This window comes from Peromyscus leucopus, chromosome X (assembly GCF_004664715.2).
Source record: "Peromyscus leucopus breed LL Stock chromosome X, UCI_PerLeu_2.1, whole genome shotgun sequence".
In the NCBI taxonomy this organism is placed as follows: domain Eukaryota; kingdom Metazoa; phylum Chordata; class Mammalia; order Rodentia; family Cricetidae; genus Peromyscus; species Peromyscus leucopus.
In genome coordinates, this window is record NC_051083.1 from 116017595 (window position 1) to 116040511 (window position 22917).

The 22917-nt window shown below is 39.0% G+C and overlaps 1 protein-coding gene across 8 annotated transcripts in view; it reads right to left on the reverse strand.

The window, feature by feature from the left end:
* Window positions 1-21260: 21260 nt before the first annotated feature.
* The window catches only part of Mbnl3 (muscleblind like splicing regulator 3), a 100048-nt gene continuing 98391 nt past the window's right edge, over window positions 21261-22917 (reverse strand). For all 8 annotated transcript variants that reach the window (XM_037198951.1, XM_037198950.1, XM_037198949.1 and 5 more), the window contains one exon: window positions 21261-21814. Coding sequence is in view for 1 of the 8 variants with exons in the window: in XM_037198946.1 (XP_037054841.1) it covers window positions 21803-21814 (12 nt within the window). In the remaining 7 variants the exon portion in view is untranslated. The remainder of the gene's footprint in view (window positions 21815-22917) is intronic.

Genomic DNA, 22917 nt, shown 5'->3' on the forward strand with positions numbered 1-22917 from the left:
AGGACATGAAGGGGTCATCTGTCTTTTTGCTGCTTCACTAGGAGGCCCTGCTCCTCAAGCTCCCATAGATGTAGAAAATAGAAAAAGGGGAGGTGCCTCCGAGATTCTGAACATTCCTTCCCAAATGATGTTTAACCGTTATTGCCCTTTTCTTTAAACACTTCACCTAAGTTGAGCAATCCCTCACTTAGATGTTTACTTGTTTAGAAAAGATGCCATGCTCCACAGAGAGGCAGTAGAGCACCAAGTTTGAATGCTGACCCTTGGGCCAAATTACATGTTTGAATACTGCCCTTGTTGCCAGGTAGCTATGTGACCTTCCTTCCGCCAGTAGCATACCATCTGTATCTGTTTTTCCATCTCTAAGAGGGATAATGACACCAGCAGATGCCTGTGTGAGGCTGGAATGGGTCAAAACAGAGCATTGCTGTTAGAACAGCAGCTGGCTCATAGCACGCCCCAAGACTGAAAAGTTCTTCATACTATCTTGTCACTGAAGCAAGGGTATTTTGTTGAGATATTGTGCTTGTTCTCCCTCTGTTTTCATTTTCTTGTATTCCAGGACGATTTTGTATTCCAGGACGATCTTGTATTGGAGGGGAGGGGAGGGGAGGGGAGGGGAGTGGAGTGGAGTGGAGGGGAGGGGAGGGGAGGGGAGGGGAGGGGAGTTGAGTTTTTGGCAAGCCTTCAGAAGGACTTAGCTGCCAGGCTGGAAAAAGAAGAGTACTGGGGTGGGTGCCTTGGTCAGCCCCCAGTGGTGACACATTTGAGGTCAACTTTAGAAGTCTAGCTAGATTCTAGGTGCCATGTCTCTCACTTGAGCTGACGAGAAGTAAAAGGAGAACCCATCATTCCAGTGGTTCAAGAGCCTAGCATGAGTATTCCCTTGGCTTCTGGTGGGGACCTCATCATTGTAGCAGACGTCTGAGAACTGGAAGGGGAAATAGGAACATGCAATAAACCAACCATGCCACATGCTTTAAGAAAACCAATCTTAGAATGTATTCATTCTCAGAGAATCCTGGCCAAAAGGTACCAGAGCCAATTAAATAATTGTCTCTAAAGACTCACCTTCCATTGTAACTTTTCATGGTGACAAACCCTATTTGAACAATATCACAATCGGTCACGAGACAGAGTGAAAGCTATAACTGGGAGAGACTAATGCCCTGCTTTCCTTTTAGCATTAAAAGGCAAACAGCCATGCCTCAAGGTTGGTCCCCAGAAGTGGTGAATCATAGCTGCCAATATAATTTGGCTCCTTCACAGTCCCATAGAACTCCATTAATTCACTCTCCATTCACTTCCTGGTTGGAGTGTCTGGGAAATTTTTTTAAATTATTGTTTCCTTAGCAGTTTTATTTTAAATGTTAATTTCACTACTATTTTATTATTGTATATACATGAGTGTTTGCCTTTATCTATGTCTGTGCACCCTGTGCATATCTGGTGCCTGAGGAGGACCCTGAAGTGTGGTTAAAGGTGGTTGTGAGCCACCATGTGGATGCTGGGAGCAAGCAAGTACACTTAACAACTGAGTCAAATCTCTAGTCCTTTGCTTTTGGATAGAGTCTCATTCTATATCCCAGACTAACGACAAATTCACAATCTTTCTGCATCACCTTCCCAAAGTAGGGTACTGGGATTAAAGATATATGCCCCCAAATCTTGCTGGGAAAGTTTTTTGTTTGTTTGTTTGAATTGTAGTCTCACATAGTTTTGGCAAGCCTTGAACTCACTGCATAGCCAAGGATGACTTTGAACTTCTGATCCTCTTGTCTCTGCTTCCCAAGTGTTAGGAGCACAACATGCATCACCCCACCTGAGGATGGAACACAGGGCTTCATGTGTGGAAGTGTTCTACCAATTGAGCTTCTTCCCTAACCTGATTTTTTTTTTCTTTTTTTCTTCTTCTTTTTTTTTTTTTTTTTTTTTTCAAGACAGGGTTTCTCTGTGTAGCTTTGCGCCTTTCCTGGAACTCACTTGGTAGCCCAGGCTGGCCTCTATCTCACAGAGATCTGCCTGGCTCTGCCGGGATTAAAGGCGTGCGCCACCACCGCCCGGCCTGATTTTTTTCTTAAAAATAGGTTCATTTATTTTATTTTATGTATGTATGAATAATTTGCCTTCATGTATGTATCTGCACCACACTTGTGCCTGGTGCCCAAGGAAGTCGGAGAGGTTGTCAGATCTCCTGCAACACAGGGTGTTGTGAAATACGCCTTCCATGTAGTTCTGGAAACTAAACCCAGGTCCTCTGCAAGAGCAGCATGCGCTCTTAATTATGGGGCTATCTCTTCAGCCCCAAGGTATTTTTTTAAGTGGCCAGATGGAGTTGACTTATCTTGGAATCCTTTTCTTGCTTCATTCTTTCTGCGTAGGCCATGATTAGAATGCCTAGAGGTGCATCTTGTGGCCGTAAATTGAAGGACGAAGGTCCAACATGTCAAGACTAGCAGAGGTGTAGGTTACTTTTGGACAGGTAGGCCTGTTGAAGTCCCTTCCTTGCAGCCTTTACTAATCGCCTACCACAAAAGGGGAAAACTGGCTTAAATGACCAGATCTGAAAGCCAGGGAAACACACTTGGGTTGAGTGGCCCTTTATGCCTGCTATCAGCAACTTCAAATGAGCTTGAAGCATATTGTGAAGCTTGTGGAGAAGAAAGCCTGAATGGGGTTGAACACTTGCCTAGCATGCTTTAGGCCCTGGAAAAAAAAATGTAAGGTGTCATAATGATGAACAAAGTGTGATGGCAAATGCCTGTAACCTCAACACTCAACAGGTTGAGATGGGAGAATCCTGGGTTTAATGCCGGTTCAGGCTACAAAGCAAGACCTAGCATTAACAAACAAGCAAGCAAGCAAACAAACAAACAAACATAAACAGCCCAAATGACTTGTCCCATTATACAGATAGCATGAGCCTGAGAAAGCTTCCTTTTTCAGGCATCCTTGAAACATCTACCTCTACTAAAGGAGGGCCAACACCTCACACCACCTGTGTTTCCCTGTCATAAGGTAAGTTTGTAATGACCAATATACCACAGCCATTAGAGTCATGTGCATGAGGAACTAGGCTGTCTGAGAAGAGTTCTAAGGCCTGTTGCCTGTTAGATCGGGTGTTAATCTAAGGATACAACTTGACAGCACCTCTTCCTTCCACTACCACCAAAGAAAGTAGAATATGAATCAATAGTGTGTGTGTGATTGGATCCTTAGAATTTTTCTCCAAAGCTGTTTTTTCCTTTATTTTTTTCACTACTAGAAACCCAATTAGTATTTATTCATGTTGTTATTTGGAAGAAAAACAATATCACATTTCCTAAAGTTTGAGTTATGTTGATGCCTCTATGTTCTGCTCCATAAAACCCAGGTGATAGTATTTGACAGACCTTTGTGAAATGTCCTTAAAGGGAGGAAATATGCCTTTTTTCTCCTTTCCCCATTCTTCTGCCTGGAATGTAGATGTGATAGTGGAAATTTTATCAACCATCTCAAGACCTGAGGATAAGGGTTATACCCTAGGGATACCAGATCAGAGAGCAAGAAGGAAGCTGTGTGCTTCACAATGGCTCTCTCGGATACAAATACACATACATCATGAAAAGCAACATTGGTGTCAGGTAAGCCATTGTTCATTTATTGGTTTTGGAGACCTAAAGTGAATGCTAAGAAGTTACCTACAGAATGGAAGCTATGGAATATGCATTGCCTGAAAAACTCTAAGCATGGTCCCAAAGAAACATGTGATTTTCCAACCCTTAGGACAGTCCCCTAGATATGAGTCACTGAGCTCATATCTACAGGAAGGGAGTTGCTGAAATAGTGGTGGCCCCAGGGCTGAGGGATAAACTTCTGCAACAACTCACTTAGGAAGAGATAAGTAGGAAAATCTGTGGTGGGAGATGCTCTCAGAGAGCAGAATATGGGACAAACAGCTAATCTAGCAAGACCTCATTCCATTGCTAGGTCAGAGTTCTTACTGTTCACACATAGTATATATGAATTGAATTGACATTTATTGCTAGGCTTTGCATGTTGTCTCTATCTCTCAAGTGTCCAAATGGTTTTTATTTAGTTCATCTAGTTTTCCCACTGGTCTTTGACATGAGACACTAGATGTTTTAAATGGAGAAAAAAAATGTCATTCACCTAAGATAACTGAGAAACATGGAAAGGTTTTACACTTGAAATTCGATACACATGGAGTACATGATGTTGGGTAGTTTCTCTTCACACAGAGCACAGGCGCATTTGAATCTCTCTCTGGCATGCCTGGATATCAGGCAAGAACCTCTTGTAAGTGGGCCAGGCTGTCACCTAAGGGGATAGTGTTCAGATGGTGCTTTTGTCTGCCCAAGACGTGTTTGCAGTTTGGGGAACAGCACTGTGTATTTTCTTTTGAGGAACAAGTTCGGAGATGTCCTTCTCTATCTCCTCTCCCTTCACCTCTTCCCTTCACTTGTTTACCCCTTGGGTTCTCCATCCATTTAGGGAGTCTGAAGGGAGAGGCCTCTGGTTCAAGTCTCCATATAAACTTGAACCTGGCTAATCTAAAAAATTCCATCTTAGAGCTTCAGGTATGGGCATGGGGCCCAAACCAGGCTAAAATTAATCAGCCTTAGAAAAGACACTGGAGCCCTTAGGAACAACAGTCTTTCAGTGGTTTATCAGCTAGGTGCGAAGACAGGCCCTCTAGAAACTACAGAGGAAGAAAAGAGAGCAGTAGATTCCTAACCCTACCATTTGACGAGCAGTACACAGCTGAGCCGAAGGGAGCATGGGCATTGAACTCACTCACCTAACAAATATGCTTGAGGTTCAGTGTTGGCCTTGTACCGAGGGCATCACACCTGCTAGGCAAGTGCCCTACCATTGGGCTGCACCCTCATCTGAGTCCTCCTTTCTTAAAGCATCTTCTCTCTGATTTTTGCCACTTATAACCAGAACTCTAACAAATATTCCCCTATATTCTCTCAATGTACCACATCCCCCCTGACCCAGTTTGCTTATACAAAGAATCATTTACTGACAATGTCTGTGTATTCTTCCTCGGTGACGTATTTTTCCCCTTTCATACCACGCAAATAAACAAGGGCTCCGTTTTCCCTTGCTTTCGCTCCTTTTGGGCCAGGCACAAGAAGCCAACTACCATCTGCTTTGTGGCTCCTGCTGGTGAGTTTGTTTGGTTTCTCAAGTATTGCCTTATTTAGGGAATTAATCTGGATAGTCTGAGAGTGGGAGAAAATTGAAGATAAGTTTTGAGGAAAAACACAAAAAAACAAACAAACAAACGTGAGAGGGTTTTGGAAAACCCCTTGAACAACCAAGAAGATAAAAGAGAAGAGTGTTCAATTGTTATGAAAGCCAATTGCTTCTACGTAACATGGCCTCTGTCTTTGAAGTACTCCGGGGGATATAACTTAATCTCCAAAGGAAATGGAAAGGAATTCTCCCTTCTAGCCTTGAAAGTGGGATTCTAATGTTCAAGCTTTGTGTAGAAGATGCGACATCATCTGCTTTTATTTTCAGTTGTTGAAAAGAATATGCAATACCTCTAACCTTGTAAGCATGCACTGGAGGTCATGAGCTATGTATTGTGCAACCATTATCACCATCAATCTCCAGAGCTCTACTTATTTAGCCAGGCTGAAACTCTGTCCCAAACCAAGGGATAGTTGGTAAAGCCCTAGTCCCCCTTTCCTAGGCCCTAGAAACTACCATTCTACTTTCTGTCTCTCTGAATTAGAATATTCCTGGTATCTCCCATACAAAGAACCATACGGTAGCCTGTACTGTGAATGAATTGTTCTTAGTGTGCTCAAGATTTAGTTATACTGTTGAGTGTTGCAAGATTCCCTTTTATGGGAAAATAATACTTTAATGCATGCATATAATATTTAGATATATTCCATCATATAATGCATATTTACTCATCATAAATGAACACTTGGATCGCTGTCATACTTAGGCTATTGTGACTAACGCTGTTTTTAATTTATCAAAGAGCCACCAAACTGCTTTCTACCAAGACTATATCATTTTAATTCTCCCCAGCAAAGCACATACCATTTCTGTGCTTTACCTTTTCTACCTCTCCGCCAACGTTTCCTTTCTTTTGTTGCATTCTTTCTATATTCGTATCCAGGAGTTTTGTTTTCTAAGGTCTTTATTTCTCCACTATCTAATGATGCTAATTTTTTTTCCGTGTCTATTAGCTGTTTGTATATCTTCTTTGAGAAAGCATCTATTCAACTCTTTGCCCATTTTCCACTTGGTTTTGGCTTTGGCTATTGTTGCTTAAAATGTATGATATCACCCTTAAAATTTTATAACAATTTTGTCACCCTTAAAATATTTTTATAACAATTTAAAAATTGCAATTGAATACATTAATTTTGTGTGCATGTGTATGTGTGTGGGCACATGTGACGAGCTCAGAGGATAACTTTGTGAGAGTTGGTTCTGTCCTTCTGCCATGAGGATCCTAGGGATCCAACTCAGGTTATCAGGCTTGCCAACAGATACCCCTACCCACTAAGGCTTAGTGACTAAGCCATCTCTATGGCCCCAGGTATTACTTTGTGATCACTACACTATATGGTGGAAATATAGTCATGGAGAAGATAGAGACCGTGTCTGCAAAAATCTAAGAGGTGAAACAGAAAAACAAAAACAATTTAATATTGGGTGATAAATCCACTAATAATTGTGTAGTATTAAGAATTTCAGAGAAGATTGAACTGGTGGTAGTGGGGAGCAAATGGGGAAGCTTTCCTGGGACTACAGTACTTAAACTAAGTCTCAAAGGATGTTATCTAGGCAAAAAGGCCTCTAAGGAAAAAAAAAAAGAAACCATGAACAATGGTTGCTACGTATGAAATAGCAGGGTGAATGCTAGAAAATGTAAGCTTTGGCCAGCTGTTAAAATAAGTCCAAAGCAGGCAATGGAAAGTAATATCAGACATCACAGGCTAGTTTAATAAAAATATTTAAAAAATTAAGATGGAATCTCATATATCCAAGGCTGGCCTTGAACAGATGATGGCAAATGCTTGATAGTCCTGTCTGCAATACTTCCATGCAAATCATCTATCAACCATGCTACATTCCCATCTCATGATAATTGTGTGTGTGTGTGTGTGTGTGTGTGTGTGTGTGTGTGTGTGTGTCACTGTTATAGAAATAAGCTTGTAGCTACACTCTGCTGAACAAGATGAACCCAGATTTCAACTGCCTCAGGCACAGCGCAGTTAACCCAGGAAGCAAAGCCTAGGAAGCTGCTTCAAGTAGAACAATTGGCACTCCTGTGAAGAACAGATTGAAGGCAAATAGCACTTCTCAGGTGTCAGGTTAGACTAATCAAGCCTAGAAAGAACAGTCAACAGGGCATAATAGATAGGGTGAAGGCAGTGAGAAGCCAATGGAGTTTCTGGCTTGGACAGTTTGAGGAGGGGTCAGCTTATTAGAAGGGGGAAGGGTCTAAATTTAGAGCTAGATCTAAGGCTTTGATTCACTTTGAGATAACTGGCTAGAGGTGCCTAGTATACAGTGATTATAGTCTCACATCTTCTGTTGGTTATGAAAAAGGAAATAAAATAGACCAAGGGTCTAATTTAGTGTGGGCATTTTCACAACTTTAAAAGAAGCTGTGTGGACATGGTGGTGCATACCTATAATCCCAACACTTGAGAGGCAGAGGCAGAAAAATCAGAATCTTAAGGCCAGCACCAGTTACACAGGGAGTCCAATGCTGGTCTGACTTACATGAGAACCTGTCTCAGCAAATTAAAATAAACAAACCAAAGGTCAGCCAAGGCAGTAGCTGTAATAGCGATCCACCTTCTTTAAAATGTTTCTAACACCATAGCCTCAAAGAAGCAACAGGTCCTATAAAACCACAGAACTCTGATCCTTTGGAATAACTAAATGTAACAAGGATAAACATCTGCCTCAGATAGGCTCAGCTGGATTCTTTCTCATGAGAACCAAGCATTGGAGCACAGGGACCAAGGTAGTTTTTTAGTGGAATATCAGGTGATCAATAATATCAAGATAATATTGATCAATGGCTCTCAATATGTGGTCCTCGGAGTGTGAAAATTAATTCTCTGGGAACTTATTAGAAAGGTGAATTTTCGCATCTCTTCTCATTCCTGCTGAATCAGAGTCTTGAGGTTGTCCACAGCAATCTGTTTTCCAGGTGGTCCAGGTGCCTCTGATGCAGGCTGTTATTAGTGAAGTCTGCTCTTACAATATGGCTATCAATCCGGTAGGTGAGCTGAGTGTTGGTCATTAAGCAGTCAGTCAAGAGGGCTTGCAGAAAAAAGTACACTTGAGCAGAGAGAGGCATAGGTGGGGGGTGGGGTGGGGGCTGGGGCCTGGAGCATGGGCAGGAGAAAGCAGCTGCCTGACTGGCTTCTAGAATTTGAGGCCTGATTTTGCTAGAAATGGAATTTGTGAAGTTCTTGTCTATTACTGCAAAACATCTTTGTGTTCATTTCTTTATAGCACAGGCTGGCCTCAAACTTGCTATATAAATGAGGAAGACCTTGAACTTCTAATCCTCCTGTTCCCACCTCCTGAATGCTGGGAATGCTGATGTGTGCCACCATGCCTGGTTTATGCGGTGTGCTGGGGACTGCACCCAGGGCTTCCTGTATGCTGGGCAAGCATTGGACCAAATGAACGAGCTATATCCCCAGGCCTCAGATATTGTTCATTTTATTTTATTTATAGACAGGGTCTCACTATATACCCCAGGCTGCTATCAAATCTGTGATTCTGCTGCCTCAGCTTCCTCCTTGATGGGATTAGAAGCATGATCATTATCCTGGCCTTGAAAGTATCTTTTAATTGGGTGAGTATTCTCTTTTTTTTTTTTTACCTAGAGATATCTCAACTTGTTAGCCCTTCTCACCGCCATTTTCAGTTATGTATTTATGTGTGACTGCTACTCCAGATCTCCTAAAGGTCAGCTAGACTTGGTTGTTGTTTGTGAAGCCAAGGCTAACAGCAGAGGAATTCAGGAAATGTTAACTCATTGTGCACGTGCACGACATGGGTACTGACTTTGAGATCACCTACCAAGCAGTAGAGTACAGGAATGTTAGCTGCACTTCAATAGGTAAGATTTGTGTTTGTATGGCCTATTTTTAGCAAGAACCCTGCTAATTGGTTTAGCTAGGAACCAGCTCCCACAATTTCTCAAGTAGTAGCCCATCCTTCCCCATCCCCCAGGTGGTGCTGATCCCTGGCCTGTCTTTAGCAAGAATCCTGTTAGGCCAGTTTAGTCAGAAGGTTACCTGGACTCCTCTTAATAATTTGCAAACCTGTTCTTGAACCCATTTCTGGGCTATAAATCCTCACATTTCCTTATAATATCTAGAATTTAGCCTAGCTTGATGTCGTATTCGCTTTTCCACAGGTCTAAAAGAGAAAAATAATCTAGTTTGGCCACCCCGAGTGTTGAATCACTATGTTTCTTTGTCAGTTAAAGTAGGAGGAGGAAAAGGATGAAGCCTAAGGCAAGCCTAAGTCCCAGCATAAAAGACTATGGAGTTACAGATGTTCTTGCTTCTGCAGTTAGTACTCTACTCTTAAAGTGATGTTGTAGTTTGTGCCTGGGTCCTGAGCATGTGGGTTTAGACACTGAAGTACATTCCCAGTCCAGTGGGGAGAAACAGCACCCCAACCCTATTACGACCTAGTCTCACTTCAACATTGCAAGTATTATGATGGAAAAAAATATGAGAGATAAAAACCCAACCAGTGACCTAACCACGGAAGCACAAGTCTTAGCACAGACATGAGAAACATGCAAAACAAGTTATCAAGACTTCTCCTGAAACTACCAATTCCATAGGAACGAATTCCAAAAACAGTGCTGAAACAGAGAAACACCTGCCAAATAATCAAAACAGATTACACAAACGTCCAAGGAAATCAAAAGTGAGGACAAATAAACTGAATGATTTCAAAGAACGCAAACGAACAGCTGAAATACGGAAATCAAAGTGCGCTATGGAAGAGGAACTAAGTAGATAGAATTATTGAAAAGAATCATTTTGCAAGTTGATAAATGAAAACCTCAGTAATCAAATTAAAAACTTATTGGAAATCACCAAGGGAATGGCTTAAGTGACAGCAGAATATCAGGGTTGGAGACAAGGTAAACAAATTAGAATAACCAAGACAACAATAAAAACAGAATAAAACCCAAGAACTGAAAATGTGAGATCCACTGGACACCATTTAAGGACCAAAGTTATGAATTGTGAGCATAATAAAAGGAAAAGTAGGCTGGGCGGCAGTTGTGCACGCCTTTAATCCTAGCACTCGGGAGGCAGAGCCAGGCAGATCTCTGTGAGTTCAAGGCCAGCCTTGTCTACAGAGCGAGATCCAGGAGAGGCACCAAAATCATTTTTATACATAGTATATGAAAATAGAAGCATGGCTGACTGAAGGAAGGGAACTACCAGGGGGAGACGAGAGAAAGGAGAGGGTGTGGGGACTTATTATGGTCAGAGTAATGGTATACATGAAAGATACCGTCTTTATGAAATGTGTCATTATGTATAATGAATATATGCCAATTTTAAAAATTAAAACCATTATTTAACAAAAATGTTGCAATGTTAGAATGTATACTTTACTCGGGAATTGAGAAACTGTGGAACATTTTTTAAAGAAAAACTTTACTTTGATCTATTATATTATTTTCATCATAATTGTGATTTAATAGTTAAAATATAGTAAATCCATTATGATCATAATCTTCAAAATAGAATTACATTGTTGTATAGTTATATTTACCATACATTAACACTTGAAAATATAAATATTTTAATGAAAAAACAATGCATTGTGTACACATACAAACACACACACATATACACACACGTATGTGGATATATATGTGTGTGGTGTTTGTGTATCTATATATGTGATTATAAGTTTGTGTTTTGTTTTGGTTTTTTCCTTTTATTTAAAAATAGATTTTTCTCATATAATACAGTGAATGAAGTAAATGAAAATTTTTGACTTGGAAAAATGACTTCCACAGTTATATGAATGGGTCAGAAGGAAGAAAAACTGAAAGAGAGAAAGGCAAAGTGACACAGCATAAACATATTCAATAATAATTTTAATATACTACTTATGGGGTTTTAACCCATTATCACTCAAAAAGTTTTTCCTTTTTTTTTTTTTTGTAAACCATTCTCATAACATCCAGAACGGTACGTTACTTTTTTATTTTAAAATTTTATTGGTGAGCGAGAGGGGAGAGACAGACAAGGGAACAGAGATTAGAGAAAGAAATGGTAGAATCAATAGAGAAGAGAAGGGGGGTGATGGAGACAGGGAGGGAGGGAGAGGGAGAGGGAAAAGGAGAGAGAGAGGGAGGGAGAGAGAGAGGGGAAAGGGGGGAGATTGTGAGCACATGCCACAGATTGCATGTGCAGGTCAGAGGACAAGTTACGGAAGTCATTTTAGTGTTTCTACCATGTGAATCCTGAGGCCCAAACTTAAGTTACCAAGCTCGGTGGCAGGTGCCCTTACCCCCTGGTTGCCCCAAGGATGGTGCATTTTAAAATCATAATGACATTTCCTCAGGATCAGAAGTATGGAATGACAAACGCCGCTATATGTTGACCATGCTCTTTTGACCATTTTTCTTTAATGGTTTTGGCGATTTTCTGAGTCCATACTCTCATTCCAATGGTTAACATGCCATGCATGTTTAAGTTCTAGAATACTTCTTATGGTGTCCATCGGGAGAAAGTCGTTGTTAACGGGTCTCTATCCCTGACTGCTAGCTCAGATCATCATAGACACTTCCTTGATGTTATCATTAAGGTCTTCTATGCATATTTCAAAACTGGGCATGCTTATTCGCACAAATGCCTCATTTGCTGGCAGCACCTAACTAGAGCTCCAAATTTTAACTGTTAATCACCTGGCCTCGGGTAAGTTCAGGCTGTCCTCGTATAACTGCCCCCAAATGTATTTTAACATGGACATCACTAAGAGGAATTTAAAAGAAATTTAAAACCATAACACCTTGAATGAACCACACACACACACACACACACACACACACACACACACACACACACACACACACGTTTACGAGTTAATAAAGGTACATCAATAACTACTTACAATATACTTGTATAATTAACACAATTACAGCCTCTTTTAACTGCCAAGCTTTCTAACCCACAATTTTCAACTTTTTAGGCCATGAAAGGTAAAGGCAATATTTCCATCCCAATCTCATTCTTGAGCACCCTCTGCTTCAGAACTACATTGGTCCTCATTGGGTGGATCAGCATCTTCTGTGACAAGTCTCTTCAAATAGGTTGCAGACGACACACCTCAGCTTTCTTCTGTGTTCCCTGAGTCTAATTGTTCAACAGGCCATCTGCCTTAACAGGTAGTGTTTCTGCTATTTCTATGCTGCTATGTTTTCACCGAACTCTCATTGCACATGTCTAAGAAGGCCCTGCCTTACATGACTTACAAGAAAACACCCAATCTTACCATTTTTTCATGTGTTTCTGCTGTACCTTGCACTGAACACTCCGCCCCGTGCTGTTTCCATGCACAATACAAAACCCTGGGCTACTTTGGCCAGAATGCCTTTTTAATACTGACTTCTGCATCTACTTGACAATTCTGCTTTTGTGAATAACAACCAATTTGTGGACTTCTAACAAACCTTATTTCATGCCCTGGTGGCTGACCCTTCTATCTAAAGTATTCTTGGTTTTATTCCTCAGATACACACTACCTTCCTGCCTATGGGAAAAAGTGTGAGCTAGGTACAAAAAAAGGGACCATCTCCAAGAGTCAGGTAAAGGAAGTCAGCACAGAAAGAGTCATTTTTTTTAAAAAGTGACAGTGTGCATGTTCGTGTGTTGAACATTAATTTAACAAGTATAGGCATTAGATTGTGATGGAATACAATGCCAGAAGAGGCTGGTCAGTGGGGCGTACTCTTAAGATGCTGATTGTATGAATAGGTCCTGCACTCGGGAATCTTCATGTTTTCACTATCTAGTTAGCATTTTAGGTTCATCATTATTTGAGAAGCTTGCAGGCAATTATAAAAATACAAGCATTTTCATCTTTTTGCTCTCTTGAGGTGGCAACAGACTGACCTACTAATCTATAGAAATTTGAATTCTCCTAAATGCTGAGACTGGATGCTCAAGGTTTGCTTCAATGATACACACGCGTTATCTATGCATGTAGGTGCCTGATACTGAACCACTGGAGAGCTGTGCCTTTTTAAGCACAAACTTCCTCAAGAGAGGCAGTACATTAAATACCTCCAGTCTTTAGATTATGATTTTTCTCCAATATTTCAGATGTGAACAGGTCTCTAAAACCTGGAATCCTAACAGTAAGGTTCTGATAGGGAAGATTCCAGATGTGCCTGAAGATGGTAGGCCTGGTAAGTTGCTACCATGGGACTGCTAGAAGCCTAGAGTCATTGCTACCATGGGACTGTTAGAAGGCCAGAGTCAATTAGGGATGAGTAAGATGGTGCACAAAAGGATGCTGTGGAATAAAGTGAAAAGTTCCTAAGACAAACTTGGTTGATATCTGGCTTTGCCTACAAGTCAACTTCTGACCAACAGAAACTCCAAATCTCCATTTTGACAATAGTTGGGAATGTCTGCCATGAATTACTAAATGAAACAATTAAAATAAAACAAAAAATAACATGGTTCCTATTGTCCAGTTCCTATTAAACTCTAAGGCACATTCCAAAATACATGAGAAGTTTCTGTGTACCAGTTACACATTTTATCCTCTACTTTTAGTATGACATACCAGTGCTGTTCAGTTCATTTTTGTTAAGTTGGGTATCAATGGTTTCAAGTTTCTGAGGGACAATAGAAACCACAATATTAATTTTTTTGTTTTATTTTACTAAAATGTAACTTTTTGTGTTACTAACTACAACCTTATGGGAAAAATACAAAGAAAATGTATATATCATCTACCTATTTCAAAATACTTAAGGCATTTGGAAATAAATTTACTACATGTTTTACACTGAGCCAAATCACAAACTTAAATTTTATATTAGTTATTAATGTCAAGTTTGGTATACTAGAATATGAGTAACTTCTGGCTGAATGTCTGTGTGAATACAAATTCATAAAAGAAGACATAACAAAGGAATTTGCAAACTTTATTAAAAGAATAAAAAATAAACATAAAAAGTAGCATACTAAATTGAGCTATATAATGCATACTTCTAAACACAAACAGGGAATACAATACTGTAACTTGAAAAAGTCCAAACATTTGCAGTTGAGGGAATGAATTACTGCATTTGGGGACAAAATAGTATGTGAACAGTTTTTATTTGTAAAATATTTTGGTCATTACTTAAGTTTTTAATTGTTGCACGAGGCTAAGAATTTTCTTATTGTAACATTTTTTTTTTCAAGACACGGTCTCTCTGTGTAGCCTGGCTGTCCTGGAACTTGCTCTGTCGACCAGGCTGGCCTCAAACTCACAGAGATCCACCTGCCTCTTCTTCTACTTTCTATAATCCAGATCATTGTTAGATGGAGGTATAAACTATCCCTTTAAAATTATATAAGGGAGTAACCTAGGCCATCATGTTAAACAAAATAAGCCATCTAGAAGGCTGACATGGGAGAATCAAATCATTTAAGGCCATGGAATTTGGACTCATTTACAGAGTATAGTGAGTGAGACCTCACCTTCTAAAAAATGCACTTCATTTAAATTATTATAATTTGGGAGCAAATGGCTCATTTTATAACTAAAGCAATAGCTACAAAAATAAAAAGAAACTTATTTTGAAAAAGTTATTCCCAGAATCTAATGAAATGATGGTCATATCATTCACTCAACTGCTAGACACAAAAGACATAGCAACAAAACAATTTGGTTTCTGTCATTAACAGATAGCATCTGTACACAGAAATAAAGCTTTGGAACCATGTAGTTTTATGACAGTCTTAAGGTTGTGTGTTTGGGATAAAAAGCTCGCTGAATTCTTCTAGGTCTTGCTACAGAGGTATTTTTAAAAGTAACATGATGTAAAAGAATACTAGGGAGGATTCTTGCAGTATGTATAAAGAGTGGCAACTTATCTCAGACAAAAGCACTTTTCATTTTTAGGTACACTATAATTGAGGAAGGGTTCTATATAAACATAAAATTTCTCTGGGATAATCCAGATTTTTAGTGTCAGTGAATAATTCACTTATAAGCAGGGGCAGGTAAAGGGACTATAAATTATGAATTAGTCATAACTTAATACCAATTAATGTCATCTTTTGGCTTTAGCCATGTGCATTTATTATACTTAATCCTCTACTTTGTCTTACTGCTTTAAACACAGTCACTATGTTTAAGCTTCTGCATGTGACCAAGTGGCTGTGAGCATGCACGTATTATAAATTCATTGGCTATCTTTTGTGATGCTCCAAGGCTCATCCCTACTAATTTATGGTTGGTGGTTCTGGACTTAAACTCTTATACCTGGATAGACACACTGTTGGAGCACTTGCACAGCACACAAGGCCAGCACCACACAAAATTTCCTCTCTATTATCCTTAGGAAAATATATTTTTATGACTTAAAGATTCACAAGGGAATGTCCACATAAGGACATAATGAAATAATGGGGGTAATAAGGCCGAAGTGGGAATTCCTAACTACAAAATAAATGTATGTTTACATTTTCTATTGGCCAAAATGGCTGCTCAGATTGTTAGGATGGTTGGTATGGCTGACTCTTAAGTGACCAGGAGCTGAGGGAAAAAGAAGAGTAATTTCTAGCCAGCTGGCCCTGAGCTATGGAATACATGTAAGGCTTGGGTTGCTTTCTGGCTTTGGTTTGTTTTCCATCTTTCTCTCATTTTTTCCCTTTTTAACTTTTGCAGTGCTGGGGATGAAATCCAGGGCCTCACTCACCGAGGCAAGTGTTCTACCACTGAGCTACAGTTGCAACTCCTTTTATATCTCCAAGAGTTAGCAGTATGGGTAGCAGCATTTCACAAGAACTACCCTCAGGGGGGAACAGTGTCCTTCTCCAGTGTGAATGACACCGGCCTCAAGATGGGAAAGACTCTAAGTGCCAGTGGTGATCCATCCCTTAACCTTTCAGACTTCCACCTGTTGCTAAGCTTCAGTGCCTGCGTGCGGGGTGGGGGAGGGGGGCGCAACAATCAAGTTCCTTGGCTATCTGTAAGTGTGGAGTGAAAACTGACAGAGTGGGTTAGACTGGCACTATCTTCCAATTTCCGTGTTATGTAAGCTTTGGTTGGTTCTCTTCTGCTGAGTTAAAACATTAACAATTTGTCACTTAAATCCATATTAATTGATGTATGTATTAACTATGAAGGATGAAGTCTTGTTTTATTTGATTTGAGATTAACTATCTTGTATTTTTTTTCCTGCTTTCTGTAATTGAAAAAAGAAAGCCTCTGCTGGGAACCTTACCCATTATGTGTTGCATATATGGCTGTGTGTGGTGGTGGTGGTGGTGGTGGTGGTGGTGGTGGTGGTGGTGGTGTGTGTGTGTGTGTGTGTGTGTGTGTGTTTACAGTGGGAATTAATCCACAAAGCACACAATCTTTGCTAGTAGCCTTACTAAAAGAAGTGCTTTGTACTTTTGCTCCTTGCGGTTAAGGGGGATCTGGCAGATGTTAGCAGGCTGAGCTTCTGGTGAACTGCAGCAAACTTGCCAGCGTCCACAACAGCACCGCAACACTATGCTTCGTTACTTCTCCGAGCAAAGGACAACTGCCTTCTGCAAGCCTCAGAAACCATTCTCACCAACTCTCTGCTACTACCACAGACTTCTCATTTGAAAAAGCTCCAAGGACTGCTTTCATGGACTATGTACATAAGTGCAAAAAAGGTGTGTCTCACACATTCGCACCCTAACTGAGACAGTCAGGTAACTGCAGCATATGCTTCTTAACACTATTCAGGGGCCAGTCTATAGTATCTTTATGTGTGGGTTCACAAAATTGAGTCAATTTCAAAATGTTGAGTTATGCTTTAATCCTCACACATTTTTGTATATAATTCTAGAAAATAGGATTCTTTTTTATAGCTACAGATACTACATGAATAGGTAATTTTGAATGAAGTTATGAAAAAGGTCAGGTAATTAATTATATATCATGCTTGTTCTGGTGTCAAAATACTGTATGAACCCTAGCAACATAGCCAATTCTATAAACTATAAAGCCTGACTCTAGAATCCATGTGTTAAAAACTTTTTTAGACAAAAGGCTACAGGAGGACACAAATCCAGCTTTCACATGGGACTCAGGGCTTCAAAAACATCACGAGTTTTCAGCTGTATCTTCTATATGTTCACACTGTCATGACCCACATATAGCTTACCAATAAAAGTTTTACATGCACAAATGTCTAAAGGTAGCCATGTTGTAGTTTTGTTGTCAAAGCAACAACTAAATATATTTAGCTGATAACTACTATTTGTGTACAAAGCTAAATTTGTTCTTAAACTGTAAATTGTAGAGTGTAGTTATGGACTGCAATCTATACCGTGTTATGCTACAGTGCCAGTTTAGAACCTAATAAATGGTCTGATTATATGTAGTAAAAACTTAAACTTTCTCTAACTCTTCTTCAAAATTAAATTCATTAGTTACTTAGATATAAAAATGTGGTACAATTAAAAACCTTAAAAACTAACAATAATTGGGAAAGAGGGCTGGGGGTGGGGGTGGGAGGGAGGAGGGGTCTGTGGATAGCATGTGGAATGAGTAGAAAATTTATTAATAAAGAAAAATGAAAAAAAAAAACCTAACAATAAAAAATGAAAACATGGCACCAATTAGTGACTTGGTACTCAGAACCTATATTTGTAATTATATTTACAGTTTGATTAGACTATCTGCTAAATTTGCAAAAAAAAAATGTTTAATTCTTTAACCTATTTTATTCTACTACCTGTCAGGCACTGGTAAAATTAGGCCACTATCTTACTAATTTTACAAATCAAAATTGGGAATTGGAGCCCCCACCAAATTCTACTTATTTCCATTTCAGTGTAAGTGAAATGAAGAAGAGCTTTTTTTTTTAAAGGGGGAAAAAGAAGTACAGTTACTAATGATTCTGCATAGCACAGCTCATCCCACAGACTGCCAGATCTCGGCCACCTTGGGCTGTGTTTCACCTAAGGGCATCCTCAGCAACACTCTTCAAAGACGAGGAAAAGAACCAACTGGCATTCCAAGTAGCACATGAGCTGCCTCAGCTACCTCCATCATTTCCTACAATGTAGTGTAGATGCTGTTCCTTCTTCACACATCACTGTCTTACTGGTCATGCCGTTCAAAGCCAATTCAAGTCAAAAACATTCATTTTGTTTGTTTCCTGCTGATAGCTGAGAGCAGGTACTGGCTTTTTCCTGGAGACCAGGGGAGTTCAGGGCTCCCATTAGTGGACAATACTTATGGCAAGATAAAAGTGCTTTAGCATGCTCAGAAATGGATGAGCAAGATGGATGGAACAGAAAGATTGCTTTCACGGTTAGATGCAAATTAAAAATTAATCTAGAAAAGTGAGATCAAAAGCAACAGCTGGGTGTGGATTCATGCTCCAATTTCAAAAGTAAATACTGTATTTAAATAGTAATTTTATGAATCCATTTAATTTAATTTTAAGTCCCTATTTAAAATATTATAGTCTCATAGTGCTTTTTGTAAAAACTGAAACTACTAAGTCCTTAAATGACACATTTAGATTGTTTATATTTGACATGTTTTATCCAAGTTTCAGCAGTCTTGCAAATTTTGGCAAAAGGCTGAGAAGATGGACAAAACCGATTATTTTAGAGAAATAAAAATAGAGGCCATTGTAAAATACAAAGACTACAAAATGCTAACTAAGAATCACAACTGATTAGAATTTAGTTTATTTACAAATGATTCGGTAAATTTTGGTTTAGAGTCACTGATTCGTTGTGACTTGTCTTGTTAATTCAATTTATAGTCAAATGACTTGTGATTTTCTTCAATAAGATCATTAGTCATTGCACAACTAAAGAGTGCCAACTTAAAGTTTCATTTCCCCCAAAACTCGGTTAAATTTCATCAAAATGTTCGAGCTTTGAGCTTGCTTTCTTAAACTTTTAAAATGTCATAGAAACATGTTGCACCAAAAGACAACTCCCCTGAACGTTCCTCACTGAATCTCTTCCTAAAAATAAGTCAATGCTAGCTAGTATCTTCCAGTGCTTAGAGCAACACGAGAACAGCTCTCCTCTAAGTTCACCATCTATGTCTTTGTCAAAAGTTTAAGAAGTTAAACGAGATAGCATGTTGCATCAAAATGTCAAACTACAAAAAGTTCATTTTGCACAAAACATTCCCATATCCATTAAGAACTACATCTAGACTAGCTCAGGTATATTCTTTCTGGAATTATGATTTTAGAAGACAGAAATCAAGTGGTTCAAAGAGCCCAAAGGTAAAAAGACACACAACTCTCAATGTCTAACCAGGCAATAGTTAACAAAGGGCAAAGGCCCAACACACGAACAAGACTATTTAGAAATCACTGGTGACCAGGATTCACCTGGATAATTAAGATCAACGGGATACCAATCAACAGACGTAATTTTGCTTTTTTTGTATTCTGAGCCAATCTGATCTGCTTTGAGTTGGAGTCTCAAATGTTCCAGAGAAAGATGTAAAAAGGAGGAACAATTGTTTCCCATAATGGCTAGGCAGCCTTAGGCAAGTCACATGGCTTGACTCTGTTTTATCAACCATGGCAAAGGCAGTAAAGTCTTTGCCAACTCCACTGTTCTGAAAATCAATCCAAGTACCTGTCTTAAGGTATCCCAAATGTTTCCTCTTTGATTGTAATTTTCATGAAGAAAAACAACCTTTATACATACAAAAAATTGATTTTATACTTTCCAATGGGAGAATACATATTGAGTAGAAAATGTTAAATCTACTTCAGCTGTTGGAAAATGTTTCCTCCCTATTATAATAATAGTAATGTTAATAACTATATAAAGTAGAAAAGGTACACTATATGTCACAGAAATAGATGGATTACTATTTGATACTTGTGAGATTATTTCATAAGTATTAGTAAGAAGAATTCATACCACACCTCCATGGAATATTGCTATTCTACATTAGTCAAACGATGGTAAAACTGACTATAATTTTGAAACACACATAAAAGAAAATAAGTTCAAATGAGAAAAAAAAGAGGTTTTGTTCTGAGACAAAAACCAACCAAACAAAAACCCCCAAAACTCTGATTGACATTTGGGCAGGGAAACACTTGCCAAAGCTTGCGACTTCACTGCAGCTTGTAGAGAACTGGAAACTCAGCTAAACTGAAGTGAAAGACAATTGTGAAAACCTTTTCTAGTTCTTTTGCATAATCAGTCATTTTAAATGTCTCTCTGCTCCCATCCCTGCCATTTCTCCAAACCTGTACTCAGCCTCCTTCTGTGATCAACAGAAAAGATTGTCCATTTGGGGAGGTAAGGCCTCTTTTGGAAACAATTCTCTTTCACCTGGATTCACTTTTGCTAGACTGCATCTTACTTATTATTCAAAGAATAGTCTGAAGAGCACGAGGCATTTGCATTTGGAAAATGGCACTTGTGCAAAAGGTTCCAATACAAAGGTTTTACACACTTTCTGCCAGTACATAAAAACTCTCTCCATGCCCTCATCTCTCTACTTGATTTATAACCTATGATTAGCATACCTTTAAACTAGTAAGTACCAGTTTCTCAACTGAAGATGACAAATGGCTCAATTTTAGACACTCAAGCTGAGAGGCAGGATTCCTGTGACACAATAAATGTAACGGCTACTCTACATAACTTTATACATGCTCAGAAATTTATTGGAATGTGAATACTTGATTTTCAAGTTATTTAAGAGGAATGATTTGAAGTTAACATTTGAACTTGTTACCATATGTAGGTAATTATTTTTTCTTTTAAAAATTGAGTATATTATTGACTATGGAAGGTCAGATCTACATGTGAAATTCTATGAACAGATTTTGTGTACACTCAAAAGTGAGGCCTTTTAAATGTATGCCTCAAGAAACTTATAGAGATGTTTTGAAGAGTGCATATTAACATGAACCTGTCATGTTTTTCTATCACATATACCTCTGTTCCCCACTAATGACATTTAACTGAAATCAAACACCACATATAAACAACAAAACACTAGCATTGAAAAGCTAAACAGAACCCAATTTAATACAACATATCAATGGGGGAAATGGTATTAGGTATATTAGTTACATTCTACATCAATCCAATAGACTAGCCTGTAAACAAAACAGTAAGGTAACACTTCAAAAACAATTTATCCACCAAGAATGTACAGTAAGCCTACAGTACATCGTGGAAATTCATTTAACATAAATCATTGTTGGAAAAAAAAAATCACAAAATTTTACGGTTATGTTCAATATGGTAATCCATATCAGATGGAAAAGCTGTATGGTTGTATTCTATATGCTAATTCATATACAATTGATAATCCATATTAGGTAACACACGGTGGTCAATTTTCTATTTGCTTTAACATCTCCACAGATTTCTGAATGCTTTCTTTTACATTTGAATTTTTCAACTGGTGTATGTGCTTTACTATATTGACTGCACCATGCTTATTGTTGTGTTGGTAGAAGAGGACATACGAGAATACACATAGAAAGGCCATGTGGAGTTTCTTGTTGAGAGATTCTGATACTCCATAACTCTGCTGCTCAGAATTTCAACTGAAATAGAAAACAACACAAGAGAGTCAGTAAGAAAGAGTGAAGGGTTATTGAACAAGGCATCAGGAGACTAGTTCTTATTCCACTTCTACAAATGAACTAAGCCAAGATATGCCCCACTCTGAACTTTAGACCCTATGTCTGTGACAGTGGGGCTAATGCAAACAATCACTAAAGAGACAGACACACAGCTAGAATAGTCTATGAACGGGTCCCATAATGGGCCATATTTAAGGCATTAGCTCACAATGCCAAAACTTGTTGCTCCTCATCCAACCATCAATTCACCTCATTCAACAGATATGTACCCCCAAGAAGTATTTAATATCAAACACTTTGCAAAGGTCCAATAGTAAACAAAGCTTTGCACTTTCAGCTGACTATCTTATACCCTTGCAGAAATAACCCGAGTAAGTCCTATACTATTATACAAAACAACATTTTTGATCTTTGGAGAAAATCTTCACATGTGTTACTCGTGAAAGTTATTATATTCTGCCAAATGTCTTATTTTTTAAAGGAATCAAGTAGAAGAAAAGTCATTCTTCCAAACATATTTTATGTAAATCAGCTTTGTTTGGATTTTCTTTCCCCTGATGTGCCTGTGAGAACTGAGCAAACAGTGGGCAAACCTCCCCTCTCACGTCAAGGGCTTCCCCAAGTTGCTACTATGCTAAATAACACCTGTGAAAACTATTCTAACTGTCATCTCCTCCAGTCCTCCCATGGCCTTTTAAAAACATTCCTATGACTGACGGGACTTGCTTATCTAGTGTTCAATAACCATGGCACCTATTAATGGGAGATGGGGAACTACGCCAGCGGCAGGCATATCAGCTACCTCCTTCAACCAAATGACACACTAAAGGTGCAATTCAGAGCAGACTCACTTGTTAGGTCTCTAGAGTTCAGCTATCTAGGATTCTTAAGTATCTTCAACAGACATGTTTCATGTGAATGACGGCTTGAACTAAGTGTGTGCTACTAATGGCCCCTCAACTGGGCAACGTAGAGGTCCAAAGTTAAGGTGGGGAAACAATGAAAACAGTTATTGGATTACTCAATTATTTGATGTGTCATTCAAACTTCAAAACAGCTAGCAC